Here is a 25,311-nt window from a genome sequence, read left to right as displayed (position 1 = left end):
AAGCTTGGAGTTCATGCAACGGCCTGCAGCAGGAATGGGAACACGCAAACACTGTTTCAAACAGCAAGTGGCCCCTCAGGCGGCCTCATGAGTGATCGACTGCCACAACAGAGAACAGTTGGCGAGGAGGTTAGCAATGGGGATAGGTACACAGGTTTTGGGCCGTTGATGAAGCTCGTATTCTTTGAGGGATGTCACGCCCACAGGGTCCAGGTGGGGCGCCCAGATCCAGTGATGCATCCCAATCGAGAGGCAGTGCCAAAATAGAACACGGATCTTGGAAAGATGCCGTGGATGCAAAACCGGTCATTGGGCAAGCTGTGGACTTTTTGCTGCGTCTTTGCCTCGACACCACACTCCCGAAAGCTTGGTCATCTGGAGTTCTCCTTAGGGGTGGCCAATCGTACTACAGTCCCTAAATCCTTCTAGACAGGTTGTCAGGCGGTGACAGCAAAAAAATTGGAGGAACCGTTCCGGGCCTGGGACCCTGACCTGTGCACGGCCTTTGGGCGGGATAGCGCCGGTGTCTGGGCCTCCTTCCCCAGCTCTGGCGAACACCAAGAACTCCAAACTCCAGTCGGTGTTTTTCCCCCCCAAAGGACGCCATTCCATATTCACTCGCTACCTGGGGGGGGGTCTCGAAAATACCATTCGCTTTGATTTCGATTCCTCCTGACACTCCTTTTTCCTGTGATTTTGCGCGCCTATTCTTTGTCCTGATTTGCGTGCTGCACCTCGGGCGCCCCTTCAACCTCGTGGAAGTTTCCAAAACTTCCAGAATACTGGAATACATAGTCCAAAAAGTATGCCGATCTAGATCGCTTGTCTCTGGGATCTTCCAAGCCCAACGCATTCGCGCCTTGGCGCCTGTCCTATACGTCACCCACGTCGTTTTTCGCTGCTTCTCCCCGAATTCCATCCAGCTTCGACAACACGCCCACACAACCCAGAAGCCATAGGTATTTGAGGCACGCTCGGCGACATCTTGCACGAGGACATCGTCCGGCTTTGGCGAACCAAAGCAGCCTTTGTTCACGACGGCACGACAACATTTGAAACGTGACGATAAAGAACGATAAAGGGGCAGCCCGCGTGGGTTGGTTGCAACAACGAATGGGAACGGGTTGGGTATACAGCCGGGCCAGACTGATTAGACTGTAGCTGCCGCTCGATTTCTGTCCATCCATCCATCCGCTTTGGACCCTGATTTTCGGAATCTGGGGACCTCCTTTACTCATCTTGCCCTTTGAGGGCGTTGCTTCACTCTCAGCCCAGAGCCACCATGGCGGAAAAGGATCCTGGGCAGATCCTCCTGGATTTGCTGGCTGATCCCTTTTCAACACAGGTACCGTTATCCCGTCATGTCGATTTGACAACACAAGACCACTGACGAACAAACCGCTAGTTGCAAAAAACTGCCATCATTGCTGCGCTGGGCTCTTCCATCGGAACCACAGCCGTGATCGCCTTCCTCTTTTCGATTCTCCGACCGTTCAATAGTGTTGTATATGCGCCGAAGCTCAAACATGCCGACGAAAAACATGCCCCGCCGCCGATGGGGAAGGGCTTCTTTGCTTGGGTTACCCCGTTGTGGAAGACAACCGAGGAGGATATGGTCAACTTGATCGGGATGGACGCCACCATCTTCATGCGATTTACAAGGATGTGCCGCAACATATTTGCCATCCTCACAGTTCTCGGCTGCGCTATCTTGATTCCTGTCAACTGGACTGCAACGACTCGCGTGGGCATCGAAGACAACTGGCTGTCCAAGATTACGCCTAACTTGGTGTGGGGGTCGGCTCAGTGGGCGAGTGTCAGCGTGGCCTGGATCTTTGACATTGTTGTTTGTGTCTTTCTCTGGTGGAACTATAGAAAGGTTGTCCAGTTGAGGCGAAAGTACTACGAGAGCGAGGAGTATCAACACAGTTTGCACAGCCGTACGCTAATGGTATGGAACACCCCCTTTGCACTCCATCGTGGTTATACCATGTGACAAAGTCAGGAGTGCTTGGCTGACACTGTGCGTTTCTAGGTGTACGATATTCCAAAGAACCTAGGCTCAGACGAGGGTATCGCTCGAATCATCGATAGTGTGGTCCCGAGCTCTTCCTTCTCAAGAACTGCCATCGCTCGTGATGTCAGGATTCTCCCAAGTCTCATTGAGTCGCATGGCAAGACAGTCAGGAAGCTCGAAAAGGTCCTGGCAGTCTATCTGAAGGACCCCAAAAACCTGCCACCAGCAAGACCTCTCTGTCGACCTTCCAAGAAGGACCACTCATACGCAAGCTATCCCAAGGGCCACAAAGTCGACGCCATTGACTATCTTACCGAGCGCATCAAGCTGCTGGAGCTCGAGATCAAAGATGTTCGGCAAAGGGTGGATAAGAGAGTGACCATGCCGTATGGTTTTGCGTCATACTCAGATATTTCCGAGACACACTCCATCGCCTACCTGTGTCGGAAGAAGAAGCCTCAAGGTGCGATCATCAAGCTGGCTCCTCGGCCAAACGACATCATCTGGGAGAACATGCCGCTGAGTCCATCAGCTCGCCGTAGGAGGCGCCTGTGGAACAATTTCTGGATGGCGGTTCTCACTATTCTGTGGATTGTTCCCAATGCTTTCATCGCCGTCTTCCTGGTCAATCTGAGTAACTTGGGCTTGGTATGGAAAGAGTTCCGGGACGAACTGGCCAGCAGCCCCCAGTTCTGGTCCATTGTTCAGGGTATCGCATCTCCGGCAATCATGTCACTTGTTTACCTGCTACTTCCGATTGCTTTCCGCCGCATGTCCATCAGAGCAGGCGACAAGACTAAAACGGGAAGAGAACGCCATGTCGTCGCGAAACTGTACGCCTTCTTCACTTTCAACAACCTCTTCATCTTCTCCGTTTTCAGTGCCATCTGGGGATTTACTGCTACGGTTGTTCAGAGGACCAACAACGGTCAGGATGCTTGGAAGGCCATCTACGAAGCCGATTTCGGATTTCTCCTGTTCCTCTCACTCATCAAAGTGTCTCCTTTCTGGGTCTCATGGCTCCTGCAGAGACAGCTCGGTGCGGCGATTGATCTTGCACAACTGTGGACTCTCTTCTACAGCTTCGTTGTGCGAAAGTTCTCTAACCCAACGCCTCGGGAACTGATCGAGCTCACAGCACCACCGCCCTTTGATTACGCCAGCTACTACAACTACTTCCTTTTCTACGCCACCGTCGCCCTCTGCTATGCCCCCATTCAGCCTCTTGTCCTCCCTGCGGCAGCACTGTTCTTCTGTATCGATGTGGCTTTCAAGAAGTACTTGTTGCTCTACATTTTCGTTACGAAGACGGAAAGCGGAGGCATGTTCTGGCGCGTGCTGTTCAACCGTTTCCTGTTCGGGACCTTTCTTGCCAACCTGGTCACCTTCTTGGTCGTTTGGGTCCGTGGCATCCAGGTCGATCGGACCCAGGTATATGCTCTGGCACCGCTGCCCATCTTGTTGATCGTTTTCAAGATAGTCTGCAGCCGCGTCTACGATGATAAGATCCACTTTTATGCGACGAGATTTACCAAGCAAGGACGGACTGAAGAAGGGCTGAATGTCAAGGAGCAAAGTATGCGGAACGATCGTCTTGCGGCTCGTTTTGGCCATCCGGCTCTCTACAAGCCCCTCATCACACCCATGGTTCACGCAAAGGCACAGAATGTTCTTGCGAGCATCTATCAAGGGCGGCTGAGCGACGGTAGGGAAGCGGGTGGCCTGGGAGATTCGGTATCTGTCAGCGGCTACAGCGACACGTACGTTATGGATTCCATGATGTCCGGCAAGGCTGGCAAGGCGTCGCCGAGCATGCCTGGTTTCGAAGTGGTACCCGAATCACGTCTTGACTTTGAATTTTACAAGAACCGCGACGAATTCGCAGAAGACCATGGTGCAGGCGAGCTCTTTGGATCAGACATCCATCGGCCGGGCACGCCGGGCACCATGATGAGTGGGCCAGACTCTCGACCCGGAACGCCGAGTGGAGGAATGGGCTTCGGCGCCAATCGCAGGCTGTTGTCACCGTACAACGACCCTGGGGCTGGGCCCTCATCCAGTGGCTACGTGGGCCCATCCGTCTACTCACCCCCCACACTGGGCGCACATGAGGTGCCCAGTCGCAGCAGGAGTCCTTTATACAGCCTTGGCAATGATAGTGGTGCCAACCTGGTGCAGGGAGCCGCGCTGATGCCGGTATCGAGTTATCCCACCACACCAGCCGCTGGTGGCCCGGGAGACGGGAGCTATGATGGTGACGTTGGGACTTACAGACCTGGTGTTCCTACCATTCCGCCTGGCATCTTTGGTGGGGGGCCCCGCTATGGCGGTCTTCCGCAGAGCGATCAAGAATTTGGCCAGCCAGCGACAAGTCAAGACCCGACACAATATGACTACTTTAGAGGGCCGCGGAGAGGAACACCAGGCCCTCCGGGCGGCGGCAATGGTGGCAACACCTATAGGGGCTAATTTCCTTGGATAAGTGATGATGAATAGAAGCAAACCGTGGTTGGGTGGGGATTAAACACAACAATCATTGCATTTGGTTAGATAAGCATGGTCTTCGGGCGTTGTTTTCTGAATAGATTTGCTGTAATCACCTTGTTTCAAGGTTAAGTCTGTGTGGACTGTCTGGCTTCTAGCACGCCAAATCACGTTCACATCATGTCACGCTACAAATTTCAATGGGGACACAAGAAGACTAGGCGCAGATTCTAGAAAAAGAGGATAGAGAGAGGGTTCCGAGGTGAATGTATAATTTCATGTAATTACTTTTGGATGTGGGGCTCGGGTACCTTACCCATCCCCCATCATGTTATATACTTTGGTGAAGTATTTACGGAACAAAGATCTTGCTGTAGATATCAATCTGAATGGGGTGATCTCTCGTCTACATGTCGCGTACAGGAACGTTAAAACATATTGCTGTTATAACTCCATGCCAACCTTATGAGGTTCAGCGGCAGTTTTGGGTCAGACAGAGACATCTTCGACAGCGCACTAGCGAAGACAGGAAAGATGCCATGCATACCAAGCAGCAAGCAGTCAGCACTTGACTGAATCTCTATTGCGCCACAAAGCCATCACCGAGCACCTTTGCTACCTGCCGAGCTGAGCCCTTAACCTGATAACAACCCCGCAACCCACAACCCCAAAACGCCCTAATAGTGTCCATTCCCAACGAAGCCCCACAGAGGGTACACCGTTTACTTCTTTCCAGACTTCTTGATACCCTGGGCACCAGTGTTCTACACAACACAAAGAAAGGTTAGGCCTGATCTGACTCCCCTGATGGCTGATGACAGGGCGACTCACCAGTGGTCCCTTACCGCCAGCCTTGGCGGCCATCTCCTTCTTGGCCTTCTCAGCTGCAGTTGGCCCAATCATGTTAGTTGCTGTCCATTCTCTGCGCGGGAGCGCATATTGCATTGTGGGTATCGTACCAGCACGCTGCTTCTCAAGGAAAGCCTTGTCCTCATCATCGAGCTCCTTGGCTTGCTTCTTGGGGGCCTGCCGTTGTCCGTCAGTCCTTGGCTCATTGCATATTATCTAGTCGGCGCTTTGGTTTTCGGTGCGCTATCGATCGAGAACGAGACTGACCTTGAGGGGCTTGGCCTTGCCACCTGTGTAAGCGCGCAGAGGTTAGTGAGGTCTTTGGAGGGGGATGATAACACAGCGACACTTGCCTTCTCTGCCTTGTCCGCCCATGATGACTTTTGTTTGTGTAGAAGTGTAAAAAATGGTGGTGTGGTTGATGCTGGTGAACTGGCGCAAAGAAATCAGGAGCCTGGTGAACTTTGTCAGGATGATTTGCCCCGCGGTTGAGACGCTGGTAGTGGAGTTTAAGTCACAATAGGAGGTCCACAACCACCGGGCGGTCAACCGGTAAAATACCGGCATATTTGTTTTAGCACCTTTTTGACGCACGGATGCCCCAGTCTAAGGCCCAATGCCGTGGCATGCGCGCCCGCGTCACACCTGGGGACTTTCAAGTGGGCAGCGACTTCATCTCTCGCCTTTCTCCACTCGAGTCAGGTTAGCATCATCAACAGCACACCAAGTTCGCAGGGCGGATATCAGATCATCTTGTCTTATTGCATCATATCACTCATATCCCCTGAATCCACAGCACCACCACCCACAAGGCTTAAGAGGTTGGAAACACTTGACTGGTCGGCTTCAGCCCTCCACATTTGGTTTATTGCGTTGACAGTTCACGGCTGACACTTGTTTGCTCCTCCTCCACAGCAGAGCGCAGATTGGTTGCCAGCTGCGCTGGAAAAAAAGGTCTTGGTGGAAAACAGGGCAGACAGTAAGACTCAGAGCAAGGCGGTCGGTACAATGGCATCTCCAGTTCCCAGTTCGGATGAAGGGGAAATTGTAGAGGCAACTTCCCTGCCTCGCGCTGAACGAAACATTGATGTTGACCGAAGAGGCAGACATCACCAAGGAAGACAAGCGTCCCGCGAGCCCGAGTATGATACAGCAGCTCGACGTAGCCACTCTCCTCGGGGCTGGAAAAGACCCAGCGATGATCGGGACGACCGCCATACTCGCGATAGACGGGAACCACGCCAGTTCCGCGTACGCTATGAGGACAACTACCGAGATGACCATCGCCATGGCCGCGACTTAGATCGCCCTCCCTCTCGCGGATCCGAATTGCTGTACGACGAACGCCCGACTCTCTCTGGACATCGAGACTATCGCGGTGACAGTGACCGCAACCGTGGCTCTGACCGAGGTTATGGCAGGGACCGCGGTCATGATGACTACCCAGACAAGCGGCCTAGAAATCACAGTCGCTCTCCCAGAGATCGCCGTGATCGGGGAAGGCGAGACAGGGGCCGTTATGGCTCGGACCGTCATGCGGCAGACGAACACAAGTATAGTGCCCATGTGGATAGACAGTCGCAGAACGGCTCCCTCTCCAAGAAGGCCAGCTCTGTGGAAGCTTCGGGTGTTTCCAAAAACCATGCTAAAACTGACCAAGGTGCAACGGCTGAACGCGGTATCAATGAGCTTGCCATCTCACAGAACGGGTAAGCTTTCTTATGACCTTGAATTCAGCGGCAATGTCCTAATCCTCTATGTGCTAGTACTCCCACTCAAGAGTCTGCTCAGGCTGCCGAACCTGACATGGACTGGGACCCGGATGCTGTCATGGACGAGGAAGCTAGGGAGAAGGCCGAAATCGAACGTCGTCGCCGCCTCAGAGAAGCTGCCTACAAGAGAGGTATTGGAGCTTCAACCCCCACTATTCAATCATTGCAGGCTGGCGAAAAGAATGTGTCCAGTCCAGCATCCACTCGCCAGAGCACCCCTGGTCTCCTGAAAGTGGACGCAGCTACTCCCAACTCTAGTAAGTGCTCAAACTTTCTTCTCCATCTTCAACTTCAACACCACTAACATTTTATAGACGGCATCTCATCACCAGCTCTGTCCCCTGGTAAAGCCCCAGAGGACATGTCTGCAACGGCCCTCAATTTTGCTGATGATCAAGCTCTCATTAATGCTCACATTCGAGCCAAGTCTCATGACGAGGATGGCCCTTCAGCTGCAGATTATGACCCGACCGTGGACATGCAGGAAGACGAGAAACGGGATGAGCAGCGACATGGCAACGTAGGGTTACATGGTGAGCTGCGAGACCCCTCTCAGCCAGAGGCTGCCACGGTTTCCGCTTCGGGGGAGCAAGAGAATAGCACCAAGAAAGCAGACGAAGACGACGATGACTTCGACATGTTTGCGGATGACTTCGACGAGCAGAAATTCGCAGCTCCAGCGCAGCCGAAGGCTGCGGCAGCTGACGATAGTAGACCTCAGCATGGCGCAGGCGGCAAAAATATCGAGGGGGACGACAAGGACGGCTACTACAAGATTCGGCCTGGTGAGCTCCTCGATGGTCGCTATCAGGTTCTCACTACCCTTGGCCGTGGCATGTTCTCAGGGGTAGCACGTGCTGTTGATGTCACCAACAAGCAAGTGGTTGCCATCAAGATCATGCGGAACAATGATGCGCTGCGGAAAGGCGGTTTCACAGAGATTGCCATTCTTCAGAAGCTCAACGCGGCCGACCCGGACAACAAAAAGCATCTGGTTCGGTTTGAAAGATCATTTGAGTACAAGGGCCACTTGTGTATGGCGTTTGAGAATTTGAGCATGAACCTGCGCGAAGTTTTGAAGAAGTTTGGCAACAATGTCGGCATCAATCTGAATGCGACTCGGATATATGCCTCCCAAATCTTCATTGCCCTTGGACATATGCGCAAGTGCAGCATCATCCATGCTGATTTGAAGCCCGACAATATTCTGGTAAGACGAAGACGTGACAGGCTAAGGAACTGGACTCATATGCTGACTCTGTTTGCAGGTCAACGAGGCGCGGAATGTGCTCAAGATTTGCGATTTGGGAACAGCCATCGATCGTTCTGACGCGGCAACGGCGTCGACAGAGATTACACCGTATTTGGTCAGCAGATTCTATCGTGCCCCTGAAATCATCTTGGGCATGCCTTACGACTATGCCGTGGATATGTGGTCGATTGGATGCACCCTCTACGAGTTGTATACCGGCAAGATTCTCTTTACTGGCGATAGCAACAACCAGATGCTCAAAAACATCATGGAGATCCGCGGAAAGCTCAGTGCCAAGATGTACCGACGCGGCCAACTGTCGAGCATACACTTTGACGAGCTCGGCAACTTCATCAGCGTGGAACGGGACAAGGTTCTTGGAAAGGTGAGTCCTGCTTTTTTGTGTTTTGTTGCATGGTTTAATGCGCGATCCCTTTCCATCCTCCACTTCCCACAGCACATACACACATACACCCCTTTGATACACTGGCGCGGCAACCCAGACGCCCGTTCTATTTGGATTCCGCTTCTTTTTTTTGGGGCCAGCAAAACGGGTCAGGCGGGTGCTGTGCCCGTGGTCTGTTAATTCGTGGCCACTAACGGGCCATAACCCCTGCTGCTGAGGTCGGGGAGTATGAGCTTGGCCTCGAGCCAGGTCATCTCATTATTCCGATGTGCAGAAGCGTGCCCCAGATGCGCGGCAGACACCCGTCAAGTGCGAACGCCTCGGTCCCAATCGTCGCTTGTGATGGCCATCTTTGCCCGACGACGCCCCCCTCTTTTGCCCGTCATGCCTGTGCCAAGGCTGGGGAAATGTTTCTTTCAGCCCTCGTTGAACGCCGCCAGCCTTTTTCCTGCGTTGCACTCGCCCATCCAAAGAGAGAGTTGACAGTCCTTACTGACCTACCTTATAGACCACAGTGAAGACCTTGCCTGTCGTTAAGCCAACCCGGGATTTGCGTACCCGCCTCCTCGCGGCTTCGAGCGGTATGAACGACTCGGAGACCAGGGATTTGAACCATTTCATTGACCTGCTTGAGCGTTGCCTGACGCTGAATCCCGACAAACGGCTCACGCCTGCAGAGGCGTTACGCCACCCCTTTTTTCCTCAGAAGACGTACCCATCCACCGCCGCCCGATAGAGCGGGCCCTCTACTAGGTCCGGCCATTGAGAAGAGGCATGTTTGCATGCTGCCCCGGTGAGAGGAGGCACTTCCCCACCTCTTGCATATGTCGTTTTGCGGCGATGGCTGGATGGCTAGGTTTAGATATGGGCCGGATGGCTGGCTTGTTTACGGAACGGGGGGCTTTTGTTTCGATATCGTCTGCAAACAGGGTTGTATCTTGGACACCCTGAAGACTCGTTTCTCCATGGGGTCAACTGGACTGGCTGGGTAATCAAGGGGACCGGAACTGGACCGGAGTTGATGTTGTTTGTCTAGCATGAGGGTGGTATAAACATGGCACAACCCGACATGACACTGCCAAAGGGACATATGCATAGGCATCAGGATTAGATTAGAAGTAAACCTGGTGATTTTACTGTTTGTTTTACGCATTCTCTTGGTTTCTTTACACAATCTCTTGTTTTCTTTACACATTCTCTTGTTTTCTTTACACATTCTCTTGTTTTCTTGGAAGGGAATCTTTTCCTGGATAATGGTTCCAGTTCTGCTTGTATAAAATGCATTCCATGCAGCCGCGTTGGAACTCGAGAGAAATAAGAAATGCAAAACCAAGAACTATCCCAGGCCCATAGGCTCACAGGCTCATGTCACTTCATGACTGGTACGGTTGGGTAGGACTGCCGCTCTGTGTGATAAATTGGATGCATATGCGGGTAGGTCTGTAGGTTTCAGGCTGTGCAGCAGAAGCTTACGATCATGCCAGAATCTGGAAAGTGGTGGTCTCTTTTCTGAGTGTTTTGTCTCGGTTTGGGTGAGCATCTTTCTCGCCGGGTTTGTCTTTGGGCATTCATCAGAGTCAAAGCAGGGAGTGTTGAATGTTTCAGTACTACTACCTCCGTGAGCTTGTGTCTCGTGGTTTAGTGAGTGCGTTGTCTTTTAAGGGCACCACAGCCGAGACCGAGACCGACGTCTGCTGTTGCAGTTGAAGTTCTGGGACTTCGGGGAGTTTGATGTCGGTTAGCCACTGTAGGTAGTTGCTTTCCTTGGTTCTGATGGGTGGTTTGGGTTGGGGGTGATGGATCCGAAAAGGGGGGTGTCAACAGGAGAAGCTGTGCAGGATGAGGAGCGGGAAATGCCGTGGAGGTTAACTGTGTGAGGAAAGGGTTGCGATGCTAATGCTGGGTTGCAGTTGCTGGAAGATGGAGATGGACATGTGGTGCTGACTGTGTTTGGGAGGTTACTTGTTAGGGGTGGGAATTTTACACACGCCTTGTCATCATCATCACCAGTCATGAGCGAACTGGGGAGGAGAGAGAGCACTTTTGCAGTGACTAGGTCCGTATGGTATGCACATAGGTGGCTAAACTACCGGGTGGGCAGTATCACGCCGCGAGGTATGTTGTAGTGTAAATAGTCTAAATGACTTGACCATTCACCGAGGAGCCTTAGGTCCCGGATGTCCAAGCATTGCTAGAGGAGCGATATGCACACAGGGACTTTGAAAGGTGCTGTGCCTTTTTTTGCCTTGCCTTCCTACCCTTGCGCCGCCTCCACCTTCCGATGGATTCCTTCCCAACCTTTTGACTCGACCGAGGGAATGCTTGTTGGCGGCAAGGAGCTGGGGGCTCGAGACCTTACCCACCGATGACTTCGGATTTTGGCGAACCCTTTCACCATATGGTTGATGGTCCGGGGTAGGCACAGTAACAGAGTTTGAGAAAGGGGTGTGTGCAAGAAAAATGAAAACAAGGACCCCTTCGACTTGTGGCACAAAACCGTGGAACAGCACATATGTATGAAAGCAGAAACGAACGGGAAACGGTCAGTCGGTCGTGCAACTGACCACCCACCACTTTACCACAGTGCTCTTGCAGGCGGCAGTAGATTACCTCGCCTTGCGCGGTCTCTACTCTTTTCATTCTCAGCCCGGAACTGTTTGACATGCTAGCTACCGGAACCACGAACTTCAACACACGGCCGTGTCGCCTCGCCTCGTCTTGTCTCGTCTTGAGTAGATGACTTGACTGGGTGACCACCGACGCCGAAGGTAGCACGGCATTGGGCACTGGGCGCTCCGGTGGTCTGGGCGACTGTCGGTCGGACGATGGGCAGCAGTCTTGTGGCGCCTAGACCGAGAGAAACAGAGACACTTCCACGGGGGGACAACGGGCGGCGGGTGCAATATGTGGACAGACATTGAATGGCAAGGCTGGTGCTGGTTGAGGCTGGGTGAGCGCCCACCCCCCGGCTGGCTGATGGCCTTGTACAGAACGAATACCGTGACCGGTAGGACAGGACGGCAACACCAAACCATCGGCTCCGGGCAGGAAGCAAGATGTAGGCTGCCGAAGAGTGTTCCGCCCACCGTTGCACGCTTCATATGCCTGACTTCAACACCCTCGCTGTTACCCTGCCTCCCGTTCCACCGTGCTTCTTGACCCCAAGGCTTTCGGGACTTGTTCTGCTGAGTCTCAAACGTAGACACCGAAGCCACTTTGCGGTGCGAGGTCTTGTTTCTCAGCTTCTCATGTGACGGTGGGCGGCAAAGGTCCGCAATCATGTCCTTGAACCGTGTTCATTGGGGGGCTGTCGTCGCTGTTTCTATTGTCGTGCAGCCGTCACCCACATATTACACAGCATATAACCGTCCGTAGCGGCAGTCAACAGTCAGTCAGAACTGGCGGACTGGCTCAGGCCAGATCTCGCGACCGGTTCCACAACACCCGCCGACTCTTCCCCTCATGCTTCTTGAGACCTTTCTCAGCGTCGTGCCGCAGACAACTCTGAATGTGCCGCTGGTTGGCAGGCCCCGAGCCTTGGGATGATGCGGCAGTGGAGAGGGAGAAAAGAGCAGGTTGCCCTCCCTTGATGATGTTTGAGTGCCTAGGTACAGAAGATGCCAAAGGTGGTAATTCTGCCCATTGTGTACTTTGCGAGCCGCTCGGAGAGGAGTCTAACTGTTGAGCTTTTCCTGTGTTTTCTGTGGTGCGAGGCGGCCACCAGCTAACTCAGAAAAAGCCCACTTCAGCCCGGTTCGGTCATCAAACAGCCAAACTCCGATCTTTGCACTTCCCGGGGAAGATTTGTAGCGACACATCACTTGATGTCAAAAGATGCAAACCTTAGAGAGCTGGTTGGATGGGGCTTGATCATATCGACCGTGTTGGTACGTCCTATGTGGACCTGATGAAAGGCCTGAGAATTAGGCTGGGAAGAAGGAACAGGGAAGAGGCTTGAGGAGATCCTACAACTAGTTTCTCGAAGGTTGAGAGAAAGGATAGGGTTGTCTGTCCATCCCAGAATGCTGACCAAGGCGTGACTGGAAGATTCGCACCGATTTTCAGACATGCCATAGACATTGTGCTAGGTCTCGGAGAAGCCAGTATAACGTGATGGGACAGGTCATCGTTGGGCTAGCCGAAAACAGTGCCAAAGAACACTATACTCTGGGGCATTCGATACCCATATGATGCCGTCACTGTATGATGTCTCGTCCAAAACTGCTTGCCTGTCGTAACAGGCATGCCCATCCTCGTCATCTTGGCAGAGAATCTGCAAGCGAAAATCACCCTCACATCCACAAAGGGGAGAGAAGCAGCAGGCTTCGGTGTTGTTGATTCCCTCGCAATATGTGAGGACCAAAGAGCGTGACGATCTACTTGATTTAATAAGAGGTGTATGTAACTGGCATCACGATCAGCAAACTGCAACGCCCGTGCCTCTGGTGGTGTATCCAAAATGACGATGAAATATATGAAGAGCAATTTATTACTACTTGGTTGGAGTTCCAGATGTCGTTCAAAAAGCAGCTCAGACCCCCACCACCGATCGGCTGGGTCGGGTCTTCGGAGCGAGGTCCTGCTCCGGTGGTTCAACACGGAGATGCTGTCCGTGCGAGAATCCACAACAACCCGGTGGTGAGGAAATATGGAGTTCACGCACCCAGGGGAAGGCCTTGGGAGTTGTGTGATAGTGGTCCGGACGAGCAGGCGGCGCAGCGTCGATCTCATCCTCCGATAGGTGTGATGGAATAAGCATCGCTGTGAGATGCTTATTGGTATCGCAGCTATGACGCTCGAGCTTTGGTCTGGCCTTCTCGCTGATCACCAAAAAGAGGATCGTCGGTTCATCATGACGCCTGCGGATGGTGAGGTGAGCCGAATGAAACTGATTACACGGGTTTGAATCCCTTCAGAATGATGCAAAAGTCTGGTCTCGTGACTGTTTGTCTATCCTGTAGCCCCTCCTGCCATCGAGATTCTCTCGCGATGCTCCATGTTTGCCTTGGCCACAGGTCAATATTCTCGACCGAGGGGAGCTGGTTGGTGGAAGGGTGGTGATATGCAACTAGCACTAACCAGAAACAAGCCCCTTTTTCGTACATGGTAGTATCGACTACACAGTCGGGGGACTTTTATAGGTAGAGATAACCCCCAGACTCGCAATGCTCGCTTACGACGAAGCGTTAGCACAACATTCCACCATCAGTTTCGGGATGTGCCGTTTTCCCCTTCGCTTGGAGGGGTGTTGTTTCGACTGAGTTTCTCGAAGGGCATTTCTTTTCTTCTTTTCTTATGCTACCTGAGACCCCGCCGGTGCCGCCAAGCGTCAAAACGGCCGTTGATATGGCATGATGGAGAAAAGACCCTGTGAACCCCTCCTCAACAAAGATCGACGCTGTTGTCTTTCCTGCTTCGCGACTTGGACCATGTCTGATCGTGTGTGACTGGCTACGGGCGAGGTCCGGCAGATAGTGCATGATGCTGTGTTGCTGTGAATCATGATCGCCACTAACCTCCTTCGCAGCGTTTGAGAAGCGTCTGCGGCCTGTCCCAAGGCATGCACAATATCAGACGACCAGAGACTCTGACTGTATGGCTTTCTCCCTGGATTCCGAGGATGGATATGGTGTGGTAAATCCGGGTGCTGTGGTTCGTCTACCGAAATTCTAGAGTGAGTATCGGCATTTGATGCAGTCGTCACGGATCGTTCGAGGGCCGAGGCCATAATAACAACGGGCGACCTCTGCAACCGCCTGCGGATTGGTGGCGCTGCTGGATGTTTCTGCGGGTGCAGCCAATGATGTGGATGATGTTGCTTTTCACCGGCCGTTCAGTGACGCGCAGGCAACACTGGACCACTGGTCTGTCGGAAGGGCTTCTCGAAGCGTCCCATGGTCCAGGACCTGATTCCCGCGCACGAAAGGTTGCCATCGTGCTACCCAGCAATCTCAGCCGAGCCCAGGCAGAGACTCTGACTGGTCCGATGAGGGTTCGCGGGTGTAGACGGCGGTGAGTTTCGAACCTGACCAATATTCTTCTCTCTTCCTCTTGCTCTTGCTACTAAAACCGTCGAGCCGCTTGATGGATGATGCTGTGACCCGATGTCAAGACCCTCTCCCCGATCCACCGGGGTTGGCCTTTTGGCAGCTTTTGAGATGGCGCCTGCGACGGTGGTCTGTCCAAACGGCCCGCGGGTTGCACACGGAATGTTTGGGGGAGAAAATATGACGCTCTTGTTGAAGCGGCCACCTGCGGCCTGGGCGCCTGTTCTTCTTGTCAAAAGCCAACCAGCGGCACAACACGCTGCCAGCTGACGGCTTTCTCCAGATGCCTGTGCCACAGATCTACAACCATATTGATATTGATACATACAATATTGGACCTGCCTACCACCTACGAAGATTACCAGACAGGAAATGTACCTCGGCGCGATGAAACACCCTCGCACACTGGCCATGTTTCGTCAATGAATATCACCTGCGATCCACGTGCCTCTGCTTGAATTGTTGATGTTTGGGAAAGCCACCAATGACGGGATGTTCTGTTTCCTGCACAGGCCATTTTGAAGTTCTGGGCCAGCAGACCGGGGTTGACAGCCTCACTTGTCCCAGAGCAGCAAAGTGGTGTGCCTCTGTGGGTCAGACGAGGCGCCGTCGGACGGATTGGATGATGCTGGTGCTGGTTCTGGTGCTGATGCCTTTTTCCTTCCCTGGGACCCATCCTTCAGATCCTTTCGGATATAATGGTAGACACATAGTTTATGACGATGAATTTCAATGACCCCATCATCCAACGGCATTTGGGGCCATTTGGTGGAGCGTGATCGTCCCGCTGGGCACGACGGCGTCGAGACATCGGTGGCTTTGGCCGCCTTCTGGTGTGAGCTCATCGCTAAGCTGATGAGCCGATCCACCGTCGGGCGCCCTGCCAAGGTGCGCCCATTCACATCCATTGAACGCTGACAAGGTGATACCGCACACCACACCGATGCCAGACTGGGTGTTTGGGGTGTTTATCCATATTACGGGCGTGCTACTTACCTATCTCGCATCAAATGTACGGCAAGAGGATATCACTCTGCAGGTCTGGTGAATCCCTTCCCATTCTGATCAGAGGCGCAGGGGCCACTCTCGGCTTTGCTAGCCCTCCAAGCCCGTTGGAACATTCACAGAAGGCATCATCATCAACTGACGATTGTGACAAACCGCACTACGAAGCACTGAGGGGCGGTGCGGCTCGACCGGAACCGGTTGCTCAGTTCAAGAGAGACACATCGACAACTGACGAGCCACAGGAAGGGAGACCCTTGGTTTGGTGAGCTGCTGACTTTTCGCGCAAACAGTCACCACGTGCAAAGCACAAACTTCTCGACGGTTGCCGTCTTCCCCAGAAGCTAGGGATTTCGCTCGATTCGATAGATTGCCGGCCCCAGTCTGAGAGCGTCTGAGCCACAAAGATTAGTCGGCTTGCCCATCGAATTCTCCGTCATCATTTCCTGAGAAAAGACTGCCCAGGGTGAGCGACAGACCGGCGGCAGATGGCATTTTTGCCTTCCCCAGCCGCTGTCGCCCAGTGATGAGTGTCCGACAGAGAAACAGACAGACCATGGAACCACACCCCATTCCCAAGCCAAGACACACCTTCCTCTCGCTTCTTGAGGGGCGTGAGTGAGACACACATCGTCTGAGTGGACAGCGGGCGACGTGGAGTGGGTGTGTATTGTGTGTGTCAGCCCAGCCCTTGTCCTCGTAATGGCTCGTCGTCACAAATCACTCTCGCTGTGCATTAGCGGCAAAGCCTCTTGAGGATTAGGCCCCTCCATCTTGGCCACCACTAGCATGCCGAGCACGCACCAGCACTACCAGCACCCACACACCACTAGCGCCGCGCACCCAAGATTAAGAATAGGTTGGCGCATTGTGCCATGGGTCTGAAGACAGGATGTGCTGGCCTGTGCCCATCCAGGGCATCGAAGGGGCCACACTCACACAAGATACGTACCGGGGGCCACCCATGTCTGGTCAATCAGAGAAAAATTCTTGGTCCACCGGGCCCAGTCTGACATGGGCTTCGCCCGCCAATCAAGCCGCGGGATCACGACGGCGAAACCACGCAATTCAAAGAGATGGCCAAGGGCAAGGGACCAGGAAGCAGGAGGAGGAAGGGGGCAGGGGAGCAGGGGGGCACAACTGGTACCGGCCTTTGACGGAGAACGGGGCGGCAGAGACCAGCGGGCGAGCCAGTCACTGCTATCTGTATCGACAAATATCATCGACAGTCCATCCAGCCCGCATCACCGGTGCTTCACTCCCCCTCTTCCACCGCCCTTCTTCTCGACACTCTTTAATCTCGACGAACTCCCCTTCTTCCACCCCTTTGCCGACCACTGCTGCTCCGACTCCTCCTTTTTCTTCACCTTTCTGCCGACCTTACACACCTTTAATCACGACGGCTTGACTCGTTCACTCGGTTCAAGTTTGACCTGCCTGCACCTTTGTTACCAGCCCAGCCCGGACACGGCCACCAGACCAGCACCTGCTCACCCGAGGAGAGTCACCGAGGTCAGCCCGTGGGAGAACAAAGGAAGCCCTTATTTTAAATCTTCTGCTCTTGAGGACACAACCCATCCCTAAGCCGAGGCTTTTTTTTTGGGGAATAGCTTGTTTCTTCTCTTGACTACATATTCCTACACTTGTTTCCTTTCCGCACTCTCTTAACACCTGGAAGGCCGGATTGCCCAAGGTCCAAGCAAAGGCCCACTCACAACGCAAACCAACCCAGTCACCTCACTTCCCCAGATCATGCAGCATGTTCCAATGTTCGGATATCCCACTCCGCCAGCATCACCAGCATTCGGTCAGAGGTGTGCCATTCCAAACCAGTATCTTGCCGCCCACCACCAGCAACCGCGATATGTGCCCGTTGCCCCCGAGGAGAGGTTAGGAAAGTTCATCACGCCCTCGCTCCAGCTGACGGGCATCGCGGGGACCGGCGCGTATGGCGTCGTCTACTCTGCTGTCGACATCCACACCAATGTTCGTTATGCCGTCAAGTGCCTTAGCAAGTTCAATGCCGACGGGACCCCGCTGGATCGTCGTCAAGTCGCCTTTCAGACCAGGGAGATCAAGCTTCACTACACCGCCTCAGCCCATCCCAACGTAGTGTCCATGCTCAAGATCATCGACTTTCCTGACTGCACCTACGTTATCCTCGAGTACTGCCCCGAAGGTGACCTGTTTTACAACATCACCGAGTGCGGCCGCTATGTTGGTAAGGATGAACTGGCCAAGAGGGTTTTCCTCCAGATCCTGGACGCCGTGGAGCACTGCCACAACCTGGGGATTTATCACCGGGACCTGAAGCCGGAAAACATTCTGGTATCTGACCAAGGAGAGACTGTCAAGCTGGCAGATTTTGGCCTGGCCATTGCCTCGGAGCGGTCCGATGATTACGGCTGCGGCTCAACCTTTTACATGTCGCCAGGTAGGTGTCACCCCTCTAAGCTTCCTGTCGATTCGCCCTGGGCACCCACTAACGCTTCTCTTTTCCTTCCCCTCCAGAATGCCTGGACCACTCGTCAAGGAGACCTTTTTATTATTGTGCCCCCAATGACGTCTGGAGCCTTGGCGTCGTCCTGGTGAACCTCACCTGCGGGCGCAACCCGTGGAAGCAGGCATCCTATGAAGACTCTACTTACCGTGCCTACGCGAGAAGCCAGGATTTTCTCAAGACTATCCTTCCCGTATCGGACGAGTTGAACGACATCCTTGGAAGGATTTTTACCCGGAACCCGGATCAGAGAATTACCCTCTCCGAACTGCGGGCGAGGATACTCGCCTGCTCCCGGTTCACCGAACAACCGACAGCACAGGTTCTGTCGACGCCGCCGGCCTCGCCGGGGCACACCACCGTTTACGTTGCCGATGGATCGGCTATTGAAGACGACGACGACGAATTCGACTACGATGAGCCGCTCTCCCCTGCTTCGTCAGACGGAGAGTCGACATGCTCGTCCGACGAAGGATCACTCACCTCGTCATGCTCAAGCATCGGAGACCTCGAGGAGGACGAAGACGACTTGTTCGAGGACATCCCAGAGGCCAAGACCCCGCCCATCTACGAGGCACCAGAGGAACTCAGAGTTGTGGCCTACCACCCCCAACAGGAGTATATGCATCCAGTGCATCCAGTGCAGCCCTTGCATGCCCCTGTCCAGCCGGTATGCGCGCCACCAAAGTTCCAACAGTTGCACCAGTATGTCTGGGACATGTTGAAGTTTGCTCAACCACCGCAGCTCCACCACCCGGTTCCATTCCATCATCAGGTTCCCTTGTTTGCCATGCAAGGTTGCTACTAAGCCGGACTCTTTGGACTTCCCCCCCCTGCCCGGATTGGACTTTCTTGCCTCGGATCCTCTGTTTATTCGCTTTCGTCTTTTGACCCTCGCGGCTCGATACGTCGAGCGAAGATCATGCACACAAAGCTTGATCACCTACAACGTTTATCTCATTTCTCTTGCGTCTCTCTTATTCATTCTCGAATATAATATACCCGGTGGCCTTTTCGTTTTCTTCTTGCCACGGCAAGGAGCGCCCAAAGCCGACTTCAGACCCGGAACACCAAAAAGGAACCAAATTTCTTCAATGTCTATATTTTCTATCAAAACCAAAATGTATTTTCTACAAGTGGGGCAGGATCGGGACGGTATTTTGTCTTTTTGGATACAAAGCGTGGAGTTGGGTTTCACATCAAACCCTGGGGGATAGGGGAAAGAAAGCGGTCGGCGGTGTTTCTTCTGCTTTTTGTTTTAGGGAATAACTATCGGTATAGGGATTGCATCAATATCGGCGCACTCGGATCAATGGGGAATGGGGATACACTTTTTGGAGTTTTTCACTGCCACGTGTTCCAAGAAGGACATGGAGGAGCAGCGGATCTTTTTTTGGGGGGGGGGGGGGGGGCTTTGTTGACGTGGTCTTTTTTTCCTATCTAATACCCCGGTGGACACTTGGATCAATTTTCTCTTTGCTCTGGCTCTGCCATGTGTTGGCAGTCAGGATCAAACATCGACGTTGGAAATATGTTTACGTTTTTTTTGAGCATCGTTTATCGGCAATAGAAAGGGATGGGAAGAGAGAGAGAGAGAGGCATGCGGTTTTTTTTGTTTCTTGCCCGAGGCATGATGATACCAGTTTTTACGCTTTTGTTTCGCTGTGGTTGCCATTACTATTACGTTACGTTTACGTTTCTTGTGGAAAGGGGGGTTAAAATGAAGAGATGGAACCATGGCGACGAGGGGAGGGAACAAATTATTGCTAGACACGGCTTTTGGGTCAAAAGCCCAGACACGCCGGCGTGGGGTGTTGTTTCTCGCGCAGCAAACACTCTACATACGTTTTGAAAATACAATTACTTTTTGGGCTTGCTGTCCAGTGATTCTGGATACAACAGCACCACCACAACAAACAAACAAACAGCAACTGGTCATTCAGGGGCAGTGGCCACACGTGACTGGTGTTCTATGCTGATGATGATGAGGATGATGATGAAGAATGACTGGACTGGTCAAAGGAAACGGCTCGCATCTATCGCTCTTTCGGTCGGTTCTGTCGAAAACAAGTACCGTACCGTTGCAGTGTGCCGTCGCCTCGCGTTGCAGTTGCCACTGTCACACACCCTGTGTCCCGAAATCTCAGTCAATCTACGCCCGTCTGACGAGGTCACAAAGGCACGGGACAGAAGGAAACAGTCTGGGTGACGCGCATCGGCCAGCCTTCCACCCAACCCGTTCATCCCATTTGCTGTGTGGTGGAAGGGAGATTGGCGATACCACCCACCATGGACCTCACCGCAACCACACCAGCACCACAATCGGGCGTAGAGGACCAGTCACATCGGGGCAAGTGAGAAGAGGGGGAAAATCTAGGGCTGCATGCATGCATGAATGATGCATGCGCGCATGGTACGGATGTACATGCTGCTGTCCAGAAATGTAGGGCGACGTGGCGTGCTGTGCTGAGGTCCAATCAGACGGTGATCTCTCCCAGGACCCAGATGCAGTTGTAAATTAACATTGTAGTGTCAGAGAAGGCGGTGGGCTTTCTCCGGCAAGCGCGCTATTTGCTACAGCCTACGCTGCAACCCAGTCAGTCGATCAGGTTGTTTATTTGTTATGATACCTGTAGTATGATGGCTGGCAGCCTCATCTCATAACTGAAGCAGGAAAAGCAGGCGGTGTGGTGGAGCATGGGCCACTCAGAGCTGCTCATCGACTTACCCCTCCATCGGCCCAACCCCCTCTCTCTCTCTCTCTCTCTCTCTCTCTTTCTCGTGCCCCTCCTTTTCCCAGCTTCCCTCTTTTCCAACCACCAATGGCCACCACGATGACACCCAGTGGCGCCAATATTGGCCTCGACAAATTTCCCTCTCCTGATCTTCGCCAGTGTGTGACCCGAAGAGTTTTTTCCTTCTTGTCTACAGCATACGACACGACCTACTCAGATCTTTGACCAACAGAACCGGAGGGGCAGCCCACACGTGATAGGCATTTTCCCCTTGACCAAATCGCGTCATCGGCCCTCCCCCAATCTGAATAACTGCTCATTTCTTTGTCTGTTTGCTGAGAAATTCAAGAAATTCCTGCTCGTCACTAGCAACCCCGTCCCGCCTCTGTGGATGGCGCTACCTCTCTCTTTCCCGTGTTGCTCTTCGCTTGGAACCAGTCTGGCGGAAAACAAAGGAAACAAAAACGCCGGGCCGCCTTTCCCAAGGCCTCGGTGTCGGTGAGGTGATGATGGACGGGTGGCCAAAAAAGGCGACCTACCGTGCGTAGCCTGTCTTAGCACTGACAGCAAGCGATTGACATGACACTTTGACAATACCCAAGCGGGGTTCTGACACTAGCTTCCCTTGGGCCTTCTCCTTGCTTCTCTTTTTTTGCTTATCAGCAAAGAAAACCAAGACCAGAACAAGACAGGGCCAAAGCCTGAACAAGAAACAGACCCGAATGCAACCGCTCCCAGGTAGGCCACCACAGGCCAGACAAGACAAGACAAGACAGACAGAGAGGTGGGATCAAGACGCGAGTGCTTAAGTGCTTGCATTAGCGTCCCCGCCGGAACGTGCTTGGGCTGCCACACAGCACCTCCTTCTTGCTGCATCATGGGCTTTCTTGGCCCAGACACCAATCAGCGACTGTCAACCATCAAGCAGCAAACGATTGCAGATGCATGAAGGCACAACCACCTGGCGCCGCCCTTTTCGATTGGGCTTCGGAAACATGGCGGTGAAGATGGGGAGTCGACCAGCGAGAGAGCCCACGCAGCGGCTTGTCGGCAATGCATCCTGTTCTGATATTGGGATGGCATGTGGGTTGGGTGATATGGCTCTGGGTCTTTGAAAGTCCAGTCCGCCTTCCCATGCTGCACGAGACAAAGAAAGGGGAAATCTGAACCGTCAAGGCGCAGGCTTGCAGGTCTGGTGCAGACGGAAGACGTGGTGTTACCTGCGCTACTGGTGCGCTATCACCAGTCCGATTCCGATTTCCAGTTGTTGACGATCCAATGTGTGTGAAAGTCATGCCTGAATGGGGATATCAAGACGTTCTTCATGGAGCTTGTGAAGCTTTTCGAAACATTGAGTGTGAACAGCGCCACAAGCGCACACATTGATACTATGCCGTGTTCGGTTCTGTCTGCGGTAAGCTCCACGCCGCCGACAGACCTATGTACGAACCTACATATATTGCGGAGAGAGAGTCTGGGGGCTGACAACAACACCAAGGTGAGTGGCGCGGAGAGTAAGCCCGGTCCGGTCCGTCTCAACAAGTGTGAGCCTGTCAGTCCGTACTCTGTGTAGGAGCGGACACAGTCATCATCATCATGTGTGCTGCCGGAATTAATATCCGAACAATGATGACCGCAGAGATCTTGACCAAGATCACCAAGGAGGGGCTGGACAAGATGTGATGAACCAGCCGGCCGGCATACCTCCAGCCCAGGTTGTTGAATCTTGCATAAGTATACTACTGCCTAGGCAAAAGCTAGGGGAAAGGAGATTCATTCTGGAAGTCTAAATCACACCGCTCTGGTAAAGAGAGTTGGGACGACTCCGACCTCCCTCTTGGCTGGTAAGCGGGTGCCTGAGTCAACCAACCTACGAGGATTGCAGATTGCTGCCTCTCAGACCTCATGCACAGCAGCTCCAACGACCGGAGTATAGCCGTCGACAAAACATGCAGAGCACGGGGTAAAATAGGCAAGCCACAGACATGCTCATGATGGATCTCGTTTCCTGCTTTTCGCCTACTTGGCGTACATACTTTCTCCCACCAGACCATGCCTTGGTGTGGCAGTGCAACTCTTCAGTTTTCTTGTCTTTTGACTCTTTTTCTCCGCATACTCCCTACCTACCACATCAACAGCAAATTTGGTTTGGTTCCTCAAACTAAAGGTGGTGTGTGTGGCCGGCTATTACGGGCATGTTCCCTATTATCTCTCCACCATAGCTGTCTGTCTGCCTGTGTGGCTATTTCCAGATTCTGGGCAGGCAGAGACAGAGAGAGAGAGAGAGAGAGAGAGAGAGAGAGAGAGAGAGAGAGAGAGAGAGAGAGAGAGAGAGAGAGAGAGAGAGAGAGAGAGAGAGAGAGAGAGAGAGAGAGAGAGAGAGAGAGAGAGAGAGAGAGAGAGAGAGAGAGAGAGAGAGAGAGAGAGAGAGAGAGAGAGAGAGAGAGAGAGAGAGAGAGAGAGAGAGAATATCGGTTGCCGCACAGCATGTTGCAACATGCAATATCAACAACCCACTTGCTTGTGGAGATGTGTGCCCAGTTACTAGAAAAACCGATAGGAGACACTGCCGACATGCCCGGCTTGTTCCCCTCTATCTCGACGGTATTCATCAAACACACCCCATATGTCCGGTTCCCCCCCCCCGCCAAAAAAAACTTGATTTGAAGAAAGCGGTTGATGGCGTGGTTTTCTTCTATCTGCCTTGGACCTACACTATGGTGGTATGGGAAAAGGTCCAGATGCTTTCGATCTGTGGTCTGGTCCTTGCCTACAACCCACACCACCATCCATCCATGATGCATGATTGTGGATTTGAGGAAAACCGGGCAGGCTTTTGTTGCGCAGTAGAGACGGCGGTGCTGCATGCGGCCAGTTGCTCATGTGAGTTGAGAAGACAGGGAGAGGGGCTGCCGTACCTAGGCAGATGTGGCACAGCTTTTCCACGGGAGGGAAAAAGACGCTGCTGACTGATCAGATGTGGGTTGGTGGTGTAGGTCCATGAACAAGAGAGTTAGGTCCGTCCAGGATACGACACGAACCGTTGCTGTGAGGGTCAGGTGCTCGTGAGGGAGACGGCGAAAGGGACCTACCGGACCTAGTGCCGGTTCTGGGGAGAAGAGCGCGGCCCCTCTGCATGATTCCAAGGTTGTATACATGTCTCTCAGACTCGGTCAAAGGGGGGAAGTGGTAAAAGGGGCTGGCTGCATCCGGAAATGGAAGCAAAGTAAACACCAGACGTCCTCCATCCATCACACACACGCCCCCCCCCGTTTGGACCTACGAGTGGGGACCTACAGGAAAACAAAATCGAGTGCCAATGGGTCTAAGGGGCTTCAGTTGGTCGTCCGCCTCAGTAAACGAAGCGAGGAGGAGATGCTCCCGAGTTTTCTGACCGTTAGGTCCAGTCGTTTTAGGTCCGCGTGAAACGTGGCGCGGACCTAGGGAGCTGTCTGTCTTGTAAACCCCAAAACAAAAAAATAAAGGGACCTAATGGACCTCATGGACTTGTATATGCAATCGCGTTGGACCTAGCTTTTCCGGAGCTTGGGGAGTGGCTTCAATTAGACTAGAAGATTTAGTCTTGGGGGGTGGCAAGAGGGCTCTCGGATAAGGGGGGAAAGAAAAAAACAGGTCCGGGAAAGGCCCAACGGTCCGATAAATGATTATTCTAGGTACAAAAAGGTCCAGGATAGGTCCAAAGACCGCTGGAAAAAGAGACACCAAGGTCCAGCTAGGTCCATCGTAGGTCCAACGTAGGTCGAACGTAGGTCGAGAATTGTGAATAGGTCCCAGTCGTGAGAAGCATAAAGCCTGCATCCGAAGTCCTCGCGAGTCCTCTGTGCCTGAGACGATACGAGCCCTACGCGTAGAAGCATACCAACAAAGATTCAGCAACGGCCTGCGGGGAATCCCGATAAACGGACGAGTCAATCTTCCCCCTCAACCCATTTTAAGCCACGGCTGGCTGATGGTAATGTCATGTGGGAGTTCGTCGCTCAGTAGCTTGAGCCCTTGACAGAAGTATTGAGTTTCATGCTGTCGACCCATTCTAACGGCGTGGAGTGACGATCTTAGACCACGGCATCTGTGGGGAGGGGGCGTGTCAGAAGTATATACCTGTCAGCCTTGGACTTAGCCGTTGAGAGGATCCCCGGAGGAAATTGCCACGACAGGATCTCAAGCGATTAGGGGGGAATGACGTCGGGAGCTTGATGGCAGGAGGTTTAGAGGCGATGGGCGTA

General features: G+C 53.2%; 6 protein-coding genes across 6 annotated transcripts; 4 read left to right on the top strand and 2 right to left on the bottom strand.

Moving 5' to 3' along the window:
• Positions 1-314: 314 nt before the first annotated feature.
• QC763_301580 (uncharacterized protein) lies at positions 315-4,958 on the top strand. Its single transcript, XM_062910618.1, has 3 exons — positions 315-1,345; positions 1,406-1,951; positions 2,036-4,958. Exons 1-3 carry the CDS (start codon positions 1,283-1,285, stop codon positions 4,484-4,486), a joined length of 3,060 nt encoding a protein of 1,019 aa, XP_062766559.1. The 5' UTR covers positions 315-1,282; the 3' UTR covers positions 4,487-4,958.
• On the bottom strand, positions 4,763-5,725 carry TMA7 (Translation machinery-associated protein 7; the record flags this gene model as incomplete). The annotated part of the gene is made up of 5 exons (XM_062910617.1): positions 4,763-5,265; positions 5,333-5,385; positions 5,461-5,527; positions 5,618-5,640; positions 5,698-5,725. 5 exons carry the CDS (start codon positions 5,723-5,725, stop codon positions 5,224-5,226), a joined length of 213 nt encoding a protein of 70 aa, XP_062766558.1. The 3' UTR covers positions 4,763-5,223.
• A 246-nt stretch (positions 5,726-5,971) lies between these two features.
• PRP4 (U4/U6 small nuclear ribonucleoprotein prp4) lies at positions 5,972-9,932 on the top strand. The gene is made up of 5 exons (XM_062910616.1): positions 5,972-7,059; positions 7,117-7,379; positions 7,437-8,332; positions 8,391-8,759; positions 9,289-9,932. Exons 1-5 carry the CDS (start codon positions 6,359-6,361, stop codon positions 9,514-9,516), a joined length of 2,457 nt encoding a protein of 818 aa, XP_062766557.1. The 5' UTR covers positions 5,972-6,358; the 3' UTR covers positions 9,517-9,932.
• A 2,982-nt stretch (positions 9,933-12,914) lies between these two features.
• Positions 12,915-13,511, bottom strand: QC763_301540 (uncharacterized protein; the record flags this gene model as incomplete). The annotated part of the gene is made up of 1 exon (XM_062910615.1): positions 12,915-13,511. One exon carries the CDS (start codon positions 13,509-13,511, stop codon positions 12,915-12,917), a length of 597 nt encoding a protein of 198 aa, XP_062766556.1.
• A 1,064-nt stretch (positions 13,512-14,575) lies between these two features.
• On the top strand, positions 14,576-15,097 carry QC763_0048520 (uncharacterized protein; the record flags this gene model as incomplete). The annotated part of the gene is made up of 2 exons (XM_062905730.1): positions 14,576-14,792; positions 14,893-15,097. Exons 1-2 carry the CDS (start codon positions 14,581-14,583, stop codon positions 15,095-15,097), a joined length of 417 nt encoding a protein of 138 aa, XP_062766555.1. The 5' UTR covers positions 14,576-14,580.
• Positions 15,098-17,584: 2,487 nt separating this feature from the next.
• On the top strand, positions 17,585-20,169 carry SKS1 (Serine/threonine protein kinase; the record flags this gene model as incomplete). Its single annotated transcript, XM_062910614.1, has 2 exons — positions 17,585-18,266; positions 18,344-20,169. 2 exons carry the CDS (start codon positions 17,585-17,587, stop codon positions 19,138-19,140), a joined length of 1,479 nt encoding a protein of 492 aa, XP_062766554.1. The 3' UTR covers positions 19,141-20,169.
• Positions 20,170-25,311: the final 5,142 nt, after the last annotated feature.

The sequence above is a fragment of the Podospora pseudopauciseta genome, chromosome 3 (genome assembly GCF_035222475.1).
Source record: "Podospora pseudopauciseta strain CBS 411.78 chromosome 3, whole genome shotgun sequence".
Lineage (NCBI taxonomy): Eukaryota > Fungi > Ascomycota > Sordariomycetes > Sordariales > Podosporaceae > Podospora > Podospora pseudopauciseta.
The sequence above is the reverse complement of the archived record's forward strand: the minus strand, read 5'-3'. Positions and strand labels throughout refer to the sequence as shown.